Genomic DNA, 13,506 nt, shown 5'->3' on the forward strand with positions numbered 1-13,506 from the left:
GGTGATGGGTATTGAGGAGGGCACGTTCTGCATGGAGCACTGGGTGTTATGCACAAACAATGAATCATGGAACACTACATCTAAAACTAATGATGTAATGTATGGGGATTAACATAATAAAAAAATTAAAAAAAAAAAAAGAAACCTATTCATGTAGCATTCATTCCACAGAAGTTTCTAAGTGCTTCCTATGCACAGAACGGGGGAACTGACTGACATGAAACACGTCTCCATGGCTTCCCGTTCAGGGGAGGTCTTTCCTCCATTGGTCTATCTCTGTCATCACTGATCACTCGTACTTGTTTTCTTACTTGCTGAGGGCCTTCCTCCACTAGAACAGCATTGTTCCAACATCGGTGTCCTGGCCGGCTTGTTTGCACCTGTTTCCCCAGCGCATGACAAAGAATCAGAGACCTATTGGCTGACATGGTTATTTGGCGTCTGTTGCCTTAGATCAGTATCTACATAGTCTATCTATTCACTCAATTTTTATTAAATGGGCGACTCTATCTATAGATGAATGGATGACGGTGATTCTAAATCCCTTTACAGAGCCTACAATTTACTGGTGGAGACAGACAATCCAACCAGAACTTCCATGGCCGTGCCCAAACCTCTGCTGTCTACGCATGTTTTTCTGTTCTGACTTGCTGAATAAAAGGTGGGAACTGTTTTGCAGGAAGCTTCCACAACTTCTTCCCGAGAAAGGTCTGGAAAAGTAGAAGTGCAAAGTAGTACTTTCCTGCTTCCCAAAGCCTGTCATCAAAGGACACGCAGCAATTCAACCAGTAAGTGCGTCATGGAACTGTCCTCAGGAATGAAGCCTCACTGTCGCTGAGGACCAGGAATATCAGTGACATGGAGAGATCTGGGGGAGGGTGGGTCTCGGCTGGTTCAGTTGGATTAAACATGGCTGTGGTCTGCTCGCACTCTGGGAGTGCTTCTGTGTCCATGGCACTTAAGTGCCATGTTGGGAAGAGCCGACATAGGGGACAAAAGACAAGGGCTTTCCTCCTGCTCTGTCTTCTGACGTGCTCCTTGATTTTAGGAAGGCTACTGGCTCTCCCAAGGTCTCCAGCACCTCATCTGTCACCGGATGGGAGTGGAGGCTGAAGGATGTCAGGATTCTTGGTTGCTGCAAAGAGAATAGCCCTACTCCAAAGTCAGGGCATTTGAAGAATGCAGAAAAGCATCAAGAGATGCTTTTTCTTATCACCGCATGCTGATATTAGAAATCATCCATGTTAACCTTTTCCGTTCTTCCCCTCCTACGCCTCTACATGCCTATAGAGCTCGCGTCCACGCACGCGCATACACACAGCACGACTTCATGTCCTTGGAAATTCTTCTGTAAACACCATGCTCAGTGGGTGCCTCGTATTTCATTATGTGAATGTGCCTAACCTAGTTAACCAACTCCCTAGTATTAGATAACTAATTTATTCTCCGTTTTTCACTAAGATAATCAGCATTGTTGAGTTTGTCCACAAAATTGTGCTTACGTTTGTGATGATTTTCTTCGGGAAACATAAGGGGCGGTGGATGGGAGCATGGTTAGGAGTGCACACTTGCTTCCAGAACTAATGATCCATGCAACCTTGGGCAAGTGCCTTCAACTCCGTCACATATTACTCAGCTGTAGGATGCACTCTTTAAACCATGATTGCCAAGCTCATTTCCTATTTTGGGACTGCTAGTTGCTTTTTTTTTTTTTTATCATAAGTTTTTGCTTATTTCCCCCTTTAGAATAATTTCCTAGAAATGGAGTTTCAAAAGGCAACTACACCTTAGATTTTGATCTGTGCTGCCAAATTTAAGTAGCTAAGACTCCAAAAATGTGTATGAGTACCTTTCTTCGATCATAGCCCACACCATATTAAAATTTAACAGTATATATTTGCTGCAGATTTTTCTCTATTCCCCTCTTCTCCGCCCTGCCCCCCAACTTTTTTCTGGTCCTCTTCGCACCCAGGACCGGCTACATGAGTTGCGGGGATCCATGTAAGATGAAAGTGTGGGAACCTTGTTCAAACATTATTAAGAATTTCAAAATGGAGGCGGTGGGGCATTAAAGCCCAAGCCTAGGCCCCTCTAAGTGTGGGGTTCTGTGCAATTTCACAGGTGCATGCCCACGAAGCCAGCCTTGCTTGTGCCCTGGACGCCAAGCAGACCCTGGCCCCTGGCCCCCTGGCCCCCGTGGAGCACCACAGGAGACTGGAGGATGGAGGAGAAGCTGCTGGAGCATTTCTTCCCCGTTCCCTCTGCCTCTGTGCTGTGGTCCTGGCAGGCTGTGTCTGGCTGGGACTAGACACCAGGTCAGGGTGGCCCGCCTTCCGTGGACCCAGCACCCACTGGGCTCTGGGAAGGCACCTGCCAGTTCCTGGGTACCTGGATGCCTTCGCTGTTTTCCTAAACCCTGTCCACCCTTTGTACACGGCCCTTCATTCGTTCCTCTCAGGGGCCTCGTGGGCTCGCACCTGACTGGTTCGCTGGCCCCGAAAACCAGCCTCTTTACACAGCTGCCTTAAACGTTCCTTTGTTTATCCCTTTCTCTTTTTGGGGGAGTCCACCTATTTTTCTCTCGGGTGATCAGTTTTAGCATTAATTTATAAAAAGCCTCTTAGTTACATTAATATTTGGCTGTCATATTTGTGGGACATACTTTCTTCAGTTTATTGTCTTTCTTTTAAGTCTTTTTTTAACATAAAGATAAGAAAATCTTTATATAATCAAACCTATAGATTTTTTTCCTTCCTAATATAAAGTTTCTTCCACATCCAGAGGGCAATTAAATATTTGGCTATGTTTCTCTCTAATTTTTAAACAATTTGCCTTTTTTTTAAAAAGCCTACTATATCCATCATTAATGTTTGCTGTTTGATGTGAAGCAAGAATCTAAACGTGTTTTTAAGTTGGGTCCAGCACGGCTTACCGGTGGTCAGTTTCTGCCTGCCTTTCGTTGTACTCTTTCTGCTTGTTTGTTTTATCTCTTGGAAATGATGTGCGGTTAGATCTTGAAAGCAAACGTGGCCATCTCTTTAAGGAGAGACGTTCAGGCCAATGGTGTTAGTTTTACAAATAATATTTGGTTTCATTTTTCTGCTTTTTATACTTTGTTATTATCACTTGTTTGTTCCCTGCTTCTTGCTCTGGGTGTGTGCCTAAATGTTGCAGCGATTTGGAAAGTGTTTCCAATTTTTATCCCCACTACATTTGGTTTCCTTTACGTGACGTTAATTAATTAATCAGTTGGGTTTCATTAATTAAGGAATACCTGAGGCTCTATTTTCCAAGTTGCCCCCCCTTTGGAAAATGGTGTTCTGCACCCCTCGTCTCTTTCCCTGTTTATTTTTCCATTCCGTAATTCAACTTCACCGTAACTTGCAAAGTCGTATTACTATTGCACAATCATCACAATGTACAGTTTCCCTTTCAAGAGTAACTTCACCACGTTTTCAATGAACTCAATCAATGCTGTATGTTTAATTTGCGATGGTAATCTTGACCTGTTTCCTTGTGGCGGGAGCACGTCCACGAGCCATTTGCAGACCAGTCCGTGCTTAGGGGACCCGCTCTGTCCGGACCCCGGGGCCTGCGTCCATGCTGACCCCAGCTCCGTGGTGGGAGTGGGAACCGCTCTCGGGCTGCCTGGTGGCAGGGGGCTGGGGGGCAGAGGCGGGGCTGGAGCGGCCTGGGCTGTCCCCCTGCGCCTGCCCATGGCTTTGGGGTGGCTCTGAGGGTGTTCTCAGCGGACATTTGCGTGTTGAGAGCGCACGTGACTTCTGCCGTTTCTCCTCTTGTGCTTTAGGTGTTAATCCCTGCTGCACCGGAGACACCGATTTCCCGATGATCAAGAAATCCGCAGCTTGCACAGACCGGCAGCCCTACTCCCTCTGCAGCAGCCGGAAGTCTCTCTCTCAACAGCTCGACTGTCCAGCAGGAAGGGCTGCCGTAAGGATGGCAGGGAGAAGGGGGGCGGGGAGGGACCCGGACTCAGCAGCGGCGGGGTGGGCGGGGGCTGGCTAGTGGGTTTGTGTCCGTGCAACTACTGAGGGGGGGCTGGCTAGTGGGAGTGGTCAGCTCCGGGCCGAGAAAGAAGCCCCCAGCCGACGGTCACCGCTGAGCGCCCCCGCGAGCGGCACGTTTATGCTGTTAGGAGCTGATGCGCAGTGAGCATTCCCGGTGAGCAGACCCCGAGCCCCGGCTTTATTCTACCCGCATCCTCACTCTAGGGGGTAGACAGGACAGGTGGGGGAAGCACGCACGTGCACACTGCCAGTAGCAGACAGCCCTGGGGCTTGAAGTCGGACCTTCAGGACTCCGCAACCTGGGCTCTTAACCTTGTGCTACGGTGACGTGCTTTACCCATGGCGCCCCTAATTCAAGCTCAGAAATGAATGTACTATTCGCCCCGTTTTAGAGTGAAGAAACAGGAGCTTGGCCAGGTGAGTAGCTGTCTGAGTTCACACATCTTTTTTTTTTTTTTTTTTAAGATTTTATTTATTTATTTGCGAGAGAGAGAATGAGAGACAGAGAGCATGAGAGGGGGGAGGGTCAGAGGGAGAAGCAGACTCCCCGCCGAGCAGGGAGCCCGATGCGGGACTCGATCCCGGGACTCCATCCCGGGGCTCCAGGATCACGACCTGAGCCGAAGGCAGTCGCTTCACCGACTGAGCCACCCAGGCGCCCTGAGTTCACACATCTTAAAACTTAAGGGACCAGGCGGAATTTGAGCCCAGCCCCGTGCGCTGCACACCACGTGTCCTGCCCACTGTGGGCATTAGCTGCCAGGTCGGGGGCTCAGCAGACGCGAAGCTCGGTGTCCCCAGCCTCCTCCTGCCGCTTCCCTAAGCCCCGGGCGGTGTAAGCCGAGCGCCGCAGGTTGCCACCACCACCCTGCCCTCCGGTCTATGGCGCCCTGTCCCTCTTCGTCTCCTCTCTAGCACTGGAAAGCCTACCCCGTCCTTCAGACCCCTGCCTAACACTACCTCTGCTGGGAGAGCTCCTGACCCACCAGCTGCATGGGCCTCACACTTTTCCCAGTGCCCGTCCTGGGCGCCTGTCCTCTTACAGCCCTCCCGCCAGCAGAGCATGAGCACTCCGAGGGAGGGCTCCGTAGGCAAGTGATGTTTGATTCTCCCTGCAGGTACTCGGTAGTCCGGTAGATGCCTGCAAGTTTCATTTCCCTCTTCCCTTCCTTTCGTGGACTTAGTATGTCTTTCATTTGCAAACTGGGAGCTTCGGGGTCCCAGGGTTAGGAAAAGATGACCCTCAAAGTGGCAGATGATTTTAACATAAGAGGAGACAGGCAGAGAATGGTTAAGTCACTTCCTCAAGGTCACCAGCTGGTCCTTGGCAGAGCCAGGGAAAGAACCCAAGGCAGCGGGGCTCGAGTCTCAGCTCTGACCCATAGTCCAAGCTCTACTGTCCCCCTCCGAGTGGCTTCCTGCAGCACACGGGGTGTCTGTCTCTCTGGCACGTTCTGCTTCTCCTGTGATTTATGCTCTGCGTTTTAAAATCTCCCTGTTCCTTGCCCCCCCACTCCGTGCCCGGGGCAAGGAGGACTCTCAGCACGGTGTCTTGAATCGGACACAGTCTGCTGAGGGCATTCTGGGTGGCTGGGGTCCCCGCCTCTGTTTGAGACTTTGGCAGCGTGGTCTGGGATGCACTCCGCACCTACCGTCGGGTCAGGCCTCAGGGGGCTGCCAGATGCTGGTCTGCAGGGAGATAGGACTCAGTCCCTCTCCACCAGCCTCCCACCATCAACCACGCGCGGGGGTCATGTCATGCCCTCCCCCCCAGGAGAGGGGGTCCGGGCCCTGCCCCTGCCCCTGAGGTGTGTGCTGCTGCAGTCCTGTCAGCTCACCCCTCCCCACCCTGCCTCCCTCCCTCCTGCAGGGCACCTCGAGACCTGCACAGTCCCTCAGCACAGCTCAGCTCGCGCAGCCCTCGGGAGGCCTCCAGGCTTCCGTCATTTCCAACGTCGTGCTGATGAAGGGCCAGGCCAAGGTAAGCAAGGGCCATTGCCAGCCAGCCCCCGAGGAGCTGTCCTGTCCAGGAAAGGAAGGAGCGAGGCCTGGTGATGCCGGCTGCTGTGTGAGCATCGCCAAGTCCCTGGGGAGGCTTGGGGAGGGCCCCCAGTCCTGCCTGACCCGTGCAGGTCACCGCGGGGCAACTGTCAGCCGACTTGTTCTCGGCATGGTATTTCCTAGAAGTGAGTTTCACTGGGTGATTAAATTCAAATCCTTTAAGTCCGTTCAAGCTGCTATCACAAAAACACGGACGAGATGCCTTAGCTAGCACCTCTCACCGTCGTGGAGCCTGGAAGTCCATGGTTAGGGTGGTGGCAGATTTGGTGTCTGTTGAGGACAACTTTCCTGGTGGGTGGACGGGGCCTTCTGTCCGTGTGGGCACCGGGTGCGTGGCGAGGGGCGAGGGGGCGCTCTGGGGTCTTCTCCATAAGGACACCCATCTGCTCGCGAGGGCTCCAAACTGTGACCTGCTCCCCTCCCAAAGGCTCCAGCTCGCACACGAGGTTTGGGGAGGACACAGACGTTCAGTCCACGTGTCTCCACCCACTTTGTATATCCACACTGATTTCTGCCGCACGACTGAGAAACCCCGAAAGGAGGGACGAGGCAGAGGTGGTGGAGGAACAGCCCAAATGTCTCTCTGTGTTCCCTCCAGAACATTCTGGAATAGACACGGGCAGTTGCTGCAAAGTTCACAGATGAGCCCAAGTAACCCCGATGCTTAAATAATGGAAGAGTGGGTTTTTGGTTTTGGGTTTTAAATCCCCCTACTATAACTTGGGCGCGTAGTGTGAGGGGAAGATGCTCCCTGCTGGTTGCTTCCTTTCTGGTCAGGGGAGGCCCCCCCGCCCCACACGCCTGGGTCCTCTCTTCCCTCCTCCCCTCCCCTCCCCTCCCTTCCCGGGAGCTCAGCAGAGACATGAATGAGGAGACCCTGTTGCTCCTCTCATCACAAGACAAACCCTCTCCATGCTGATTTTGCTCCTAACAGCCTGGCTTTCTGACTAGTAAATTACGATGCTGGGATTTAGGTAAAGGTATTTAAAAAATAGTTGGCTTTTAAATCGCTTGCAATGCTCAGAAGAAAGCAAAGGGCGCCAAAGCTCATGCAAAGAGGACTGGAAATGGTTTAATTGAGCTCCGTGTCTGCACGTTCACTAAATCACATGTAGGCACGGGGCTGACCGAGCCGGCCTGCAGGGGCCGGGGGACGGAGCCAGGTGCAGGGTGTCGGATGCCCGGCAGGGTGGTGCGTTCAGACGCAAGCAGGCCTCCCACTGTCCGCCTCACACAACCTGTGCCCCGAAGGAAGGCCCCATGGTCGAGGATGGCAAGTAGGAGCGGGGCGAGGGCTGAGTTCGGGAGGAGGAAGCAAAGCTAGAAGGCTCCATACGTGCTTGAGCTAGAGTCACAGGCAAATCTTTGGGCAACAAGGCAGCTCTGGAAACCCAGGCACTGTGCTAAGGGCTTGGCAAGGATGCCTCTTCCAGCCGTGGTGACGGCCCCGGGGTCACCTCCCTTTTCCCGCCCAGGACACTGAGGGTCTGGGAGGACGCAGGACTTGCTCAGGGTCACTCGGTTAGTTAGCAGCCAAACTTAGACAACGACCCAAGACTTCCCGACTCCCGGGCCTCGTTCTAACCGTGACGCTGTGCCGTCTCACTGGGGTGGGCAGACTTGGAGTCTGCAGGAGTTACCTCAGCCCAGTGAAGCTGGGGTCCACGGAGGAGCCCGGAAGCCACGCCTCCCTCTCCTTCTTCCTAGCCCTGTGCCACCCTCTGATACCATTTGTCTCTCCTACCCTGGGACACGCACCCTCACCAGAAGCCTAGAACAGTGCCACGTCCGCGGGGCTTCCCTGCCTGGTTCCCTACGGCATCTGCGGGTGGGTGCCGGGCCGGCCATGGCTCTGGCACGGGGGTGATGCCCCTGAGCAGCGATGCTCTTACAGTGGTGGCCATGCCCGCGGGGTCCGTCCAGAAGCCAGGCTCTGAGCCCCTGCCCGGCACGCCTGCAAGCTGCCACCTGGCATGTGTCCTGGCTCCATGACGCACGTCACCTGAGCACCTGCCAGAGGCCGGGCACTGGCACACCGGATTTGTTCACTGCCTTCAGGGAGCTGAGAGTCTAGAAGGAAGCCCATTGAGACCCCAGCTAAGCCTTCCTGGGAAGCAGGGAGCTCCTCGGTCACCGACAAACCAAGCCAGCCTGTGTGAATTTCCTCTTCCGGTGCAGATGTTGCTCACACCTTTCGCTTGCTCATCTGCCTCTGGCTTTGTCTCTGCTGCCATTGGGACTGTCTCCTGGGCCCCCTGAGCTCCAACCAGACCCCGGGCTGGTGCTGTGAGCTCCTGGGGCGTTTGTCAGCTCATGACCCAGTAGAGGGGGCTCAGGGTCGCAGCGATGTCTTTAAAAAGGGGAGGGTGGGATGCAAAACAGAAGGGAAATGAACGGCCCTTGGCAGGAGAAGGGGTGCTTCCTCCAGTGCAAGCTGCCATAATTATTCCCGCAGGCTTGGGATCTCCTTGAATTTTCAAACACGACCCTGTGAGTTAGATCGTGAGCATCATTTTACAAGGGGCTAACCCGGGGCTCGGAGACAGAATTGCCAGCGAGAGGGGCTGAGCCAGGGCTCAGCACCGTCCGGGGTTCTCGGGCTACATCCCTGGTTCTGTGTCAGGACATCAGACGCGCGGGAGAGCTCTCGACCCCATGCAGCCCAGGCTGGCCTTGAAGTCCTGGTTTTCCCCATTCTTCTGTGAAGTCCAGAGGTGTGTGAGACCAAGGGCATCTGTCTCCTCCCCGGGGCCTTGGCTCAGGGCTGGGGCAGGCCCTTGGCAAATGTCAGCCCAGGGAATAGCGTGGACCACTCCTAATGCTGCCTCTCTCTTCTCTCCCCCCAGGGCCTGGGCTTCAGCATCGTTGGGGGAAAGGACAGCATTTATGGCCCCATCGGAATTTACGTCAAAACTATCTTTGCGGGGGGAGCAGCGGCAGCCGACGGAAGGCTGCAGGAAGGTAGATCTCCCGTGTCTCACTGGCTGAGGTTTGAGGATTCAGACAGAATCACTAGGCCACAGAAGAGAGTGGACAGCAAAATGCATCTCCTATCCCCTCCAGCACCGTGGTGACAGGCACTTTGCTGGGGGTGTTTGCACTCAGTCCAGGTCCTGTAGCTGGCCCGGGATGGAGGCCTGAGCTGTCTGCGTCCCTTCCCTTCTTTTCCAAGGGCCCCTCCCTGTTGCTGATGCCCCTGCCACCCCATCCCTTCCCTCCGCCCTCCCTGACCCGCAACCACAGGGAAACCAGGCCTTGTGCTTCTACTGCGTCTGAGCAACATTCTCTGTGAGGCCACTGTGCTCTCGGCTCTAGGAATAGAGAGAATGATCAGATGTGATCTCTCTTTTGAAGAGCTCACAGTCCACCAGCTCCTGGGGCCAGGAGAAACCCCTGCATCCTGATGGTTAAGGGGCCTGGGGAGCAGAGCTGCCTCCTGAGAGCCCTTCCCGTCTTCCTATCCTGGAGGGCTGGGGTTTTCTCCCCACCCCGATGGCCCCCCAAAGTCACTTTTGGAGTGTTGGACAACAGGCTTGGCCCGAGGACATTCCCAAATTTCAACCAGGGGGAGAAATTCAGGGGCAGGCAGCCCCCGAGCCGAGGGCAGCCCCTGCAGGCTAGACGCTGGATTCCACACGGGATGCTTGAGAGAGGCGATTTCACAGTGTCCCCGCCCTTCTCCGCCAGGCCAGTTTCTGTACGCTGTGCTGGGAGCCTGAGCCCCCTTAAGAACCTAACTTGTTTAGGGCAGGGTTGGTAAACTCCAGCCAAATTCGGCCCACCAACTATCATCGTGCTGCTCACAAATAAAGAATGGCTTTCATGCTTCTAAATGGCTGGAAAAAAGTCAAAGGAATTTATGATTCTTTTGTGGCAAGTGAAAACTGCATAAAATTCAAATTTCAGGACCCGCAGAAAAGCTTTAGGGGGATGCAGCCAGGTGCACGGCTCACTCACTTACCCGTGGTCGGAAGCTGCTTTTGCGCTTGCGACGGCTGTCTTGTGTAGTGTGACAGAGGGCCCGTGACCAGCAGAGCTTACCGTATTTACTCTCTGGCCCTTCATAGGACAAGTTTGCTGACACTTGTGTTATGCAAGATAAGGCATACGGATTTTACCGAGGGGGCACTGGGAGTCTTTGAAGGTTTTTGTAATTTGGGAGGGACCAGCTATGCCCAGGTTCTTAGGTGATTCGGGAAGCAGGGTGTCGGTTGAAGTGGGCTGGCAGGAGACCAGAGGCAGGCAAGCCTGCAGAGAGGCTGTTGAAAGAGCCAGGCTCCAGCTCTCCAGGGTCTGAGCTGTCTCTCTAGGAGGAGGAAGGTGCAGAGGAGACTCCCTGGAGGCGGGCGTGAAGGGAGGCCAGAGAAAATGCTCCTGGCCTTAGGAAACTTACCCGCAGTAGGACCAGGTGACAGAGGAGGAGGACAAGGAAGGCCAAGGAGGATGCTTTGGTTTCAGCCACGGCGTGCAGGGCAAGGCATGCAGGCGGCCACTAGGTGGAGCTCTGCTGCAGGCGGAGGAAGCGACGCCTGCCCAGGGAGGGAGCTGGGCTGAGTGTAGATTTGGGGGTCTGGACACCTGGAAAATACCTGAGTTATAGAGCAGGTGAAGGAAGGAGGGAAGAAGGGAGGGAGAGGAGGGCAGAGGCACGGTTCTAGGGGAATCGCTAAATCAAGAGGCAAGTAAAGAAGAGGGATCAATGAGACAAAGGGCGAAAAGTGAAATCAGAATCTTGAGAATGTGCCAGTGTTTGATGATCTTTTGTACTTTTCTGTGTTTAAATAAAAGGCGGGGGAGGAGTTGAGATGGCAAGAAAAAGGGTACTGTGCTCTGTATTCTTTACAGAATGCAAGCCTGCTTGAGTCAAGCTTCTTTATCCCCCTTGAGTATTTGTTTCTCTTCGTTAATAGCGATCGTAAAAATTGAGCGGGAAAGACATTCAGCTAGTCTACCTATAGTCCCTGATTCTAGCCTCAAATGATTGACCAGATCGCCTGTTGTATCTCTTTCAAAGTCAAGTTTTAGAATCTGCCCTTGAGTTCATGAGGTACATCCGGTTGCAACAAAATTTTGGTGCACAGATCAAGGCTGACAATGTTTTAGTTGCATAAACCTTCCCCAAAAAATGATTGTGTAAGATTTATTTGGCAAAACCGAGGTTAATCACTTTCCACCAGATATGGCCAAAGAAAGGCCAGGACTCTCCAAAGAGCCCAGAGTTGGGCTATGTAGTTCTGTTAGGGTTGACAAGAGAGTCCAGCCCATCATGTCATTAAGAATGGTCATTTCTCAAGAAATAAACCCCCATGTTCACTGCAGCATTATTTACAATAGCCAAGATAGGGAAGCAACCCAAGTGTCCATCGATGGATGAATGGATAAAAATATGGCGTATATGTATATAATGGACTATTACTCAGCCATAAAAAATAATGAAATCTTGCCATTTGTGACAATATAGATGGACCGAGAGGGTATTATTCTAAGTGAAATAAGTCAGACAGAGAAAGGCAAATACCATAGGATTTCACTCATATGTGGAATCTAAACAACAAAACAAATGAGCAAGCACACAAATGTCAACAACAAAAACAGAAATTGCCTCGACTTCAGAGAACAAACTGGGGTTGCCAGAGGAGAGGGGGGAGTGAAGTAGGTGATGGGGATCAAGAGGTACAAACTTCCAGTTGTAAAATAAAGAAGTCATGGGGATGAAAAGTACAGCATAGGGAACACAGTCAATGATATTGTCATGACTTTGGGCGGTGACAGATGGCGACCCCACTTATCTTGGTGAGCAGTTTGTAATGTATGTAATTGTCGAGTCCTTATGCTGCACACCTAAAACTGATCTCTCAACTGTGCTTCAGTTTAAAAACATAAGTAGAGGAAGGCATTTAACTGATGGTGCACCCAGAGCATCATTGAGGGTCACCTCTTTTAATCAATCAATCAATCAATCAATCTCTTGTCCATGACGGAAAAAAGAATGGTCATTTCTGAAATATGTTCTTTGTCTATTCGTCCTTCAGACATATTAGTTATATTTTGATTAGTTTTTAAATTTGTCTGTTTCTACTCCACTTGGACTCTCCTAAGTATAAGGATGGGTTCTTTCAGTTTGGGTCTAATTCTGGCAGCTTCACAGATGACACTGATTTGAATCCTGTGTCCAGCCCACTTAACACCCTTTATTTTCGACACATAGATGTGTTGGATAAAGTAGCTCATCTAAACTTTGAATTGAAGTATGGCAGACTTAGGAGTTGATGATGTAGGGGCCCGTGGAGCTGGTGCCCAAAGGACCAGGATTTAGCTGCCCACATGGGACAGGAGACGCGGCTTTGGGTCCCTGGGAACCTCTGAGAACCTGCATGAAGCCTTGATACTACAGAGCTGCCCTATGAGAAGCCATCAGGCCCCAGGGAAGCAGTGGGGAAACCTCACTTTGCCTATGGTTCTTGGGTGTGGGGAAAAAACGTCTCCCCACAGGCAAAGGAAGACCCAAGCCTGTATCATGTATGTGTGTCCTGGGCACATTCATATCCCAACTGACTACAGGACGCCCCAAGCTGAGACCCTAACCTCAACACTAGTCCTGAAGCAGTGAAAGCCTTGGGCTGGCCCCTGGAGATAAAGGAAATGCTCCTGCCCAGCAGCTTGGGGTTTTCGGGAATCCCCGAGAAAAACCGGCCCCAGAAAAAGGAGTTTGACACAAAGACCCCACAGGAAGTGGGGAAACATCCCTTATTAGTGAGCATCAGTGGGAATAACAGACAGGAGGATTAGCCCACAAAAACCCAAGATCACAGAACAATCTAAAAGACACTGTAGAATTACTGTTTTTGGTTATGCATTTTTAATTTCTTTTTAAATTTTAATTCCAGTTAACACAAAGTGTTGCGTTAGTTTCAGGTGTATGATAGAGTGATTCAACACTTCCATGCTTCACTGGGTGCTCCTCGCTCCTTCATCACTCCTTCATCCCCATCACTTATCTCCCCTATCTCCCACCCACTTCCCCGTTGGTGACCAGCAGTGTACTCTCTACAGTTAAGAGTCTGCTTCTTGGTTCGTCTCTTTTTCTCCTTATTTGTTTATTTTGTTTCCTAAATTTCACATATGAGTGAAATCATATGGTATTTTCGTTCTCGGACTGACTTATTTCACTTAGCATCATACTCTCTAGCTCCATTTGTGTTGTTGCAAATGGCAGGATTTCATTCTTCTTATAGCTGAGTAATATTCCATTGTGTATATATACACCACCTCTTCTTTATCCATCCATCAGTCCATGGACATCTGGGTGGCTTCCATAATTTGGCTGTTGTAGATAATGATGTGAATAAACATAGAGGTGCATGTATCCCTTTTGCATTCGTATCTTTGTATTTTTTAGAATTGCTATGTTTTTTTT

At 51.6% G+C, this 13,506-nt stretch overlaps 1 protein-coding gene across 2 annotated transcripts; it reads left to right on the forward strand.

Moving 5' to 3' along the window:
• Positions 1-26: 26 nt before the first annotated feature.
• On the forward strand, positions 27-13,489 carry LOC145718838 (pro-interleukin-16-like). 2 transcript variants are annotated; one of them, XM_081810356.1, is made up of 5 exons: positions 27-788; positions 2,122-2,315; positions 3,809-3,951; positions 5,899-6,009; positions 8,936-13,489. In XM_081810356.1, exons 3-5 carry the CDS (start codon positions 3,847-3,849, stop codon positions 9,161-9,163), a joined length of 444 nt encoding a protein of 147 aa, XP_081666482.1. In that variant the 5' UTR covers positions 27-788; positions 2,122-2,315; positions 3,809-3,846; the 3' UTR covers positions 9,164-13,489. The 2 variants fall into 2 exon arrangements, with proteins under 2 accessions (XP_081666482.1, XP_081666481.1); XM_081810355.1 differs by lacking the exon at positions 2,122-2,315.
• The last annotated feature ends 17 nt before the right edge of the window (positions 13,490-13,506 follow it).

The sequence above is a fragment of the Leptonychotes weddellii genome, unplaced genomic scaffold (genome assembly GCF_054177405.1).
Source record: "Leptonychotes weddellii isolate Sample4059 unplaced genomic scaffold, ASM5417740v2 HiC_scaffold_2341, whole genome shotgun sequence".
NCBI lineage: Eukaryota > Metazoa > Chordata > Mammalia > Carnivora > Phocidae > Leptonychotes > Leptonychotes weddellii.

What these genes read in the sequence shown, in the direction of transcription:
- LOC145718838 (XM_081810356.1), top strand. Translation starts at nt 3,847, where the DNA reads ATGATCAAGAAATCCGCAGCTTGCACAGACCGGCAGCCCTACTCCCTC. An exon ending in GTCCAGCAGGAAGGGCTGCC is followed by an intron (nt 3,952 to 5,898) that starts GTAAGGATGGCA and finishes TCCCTCCTGCAG; the next exon opens with GGCACCTCGAGACCTGCACA. An exon ending in TGATGAAGGGCCAGGCCAAG is followed by an intron (nt 6,010 to 8,935) that starts GTAAGCAAGGGC and finishes CTCTCCCCCCAG; the next exon opens with GGCCTGGGCTTCAGCATCGT.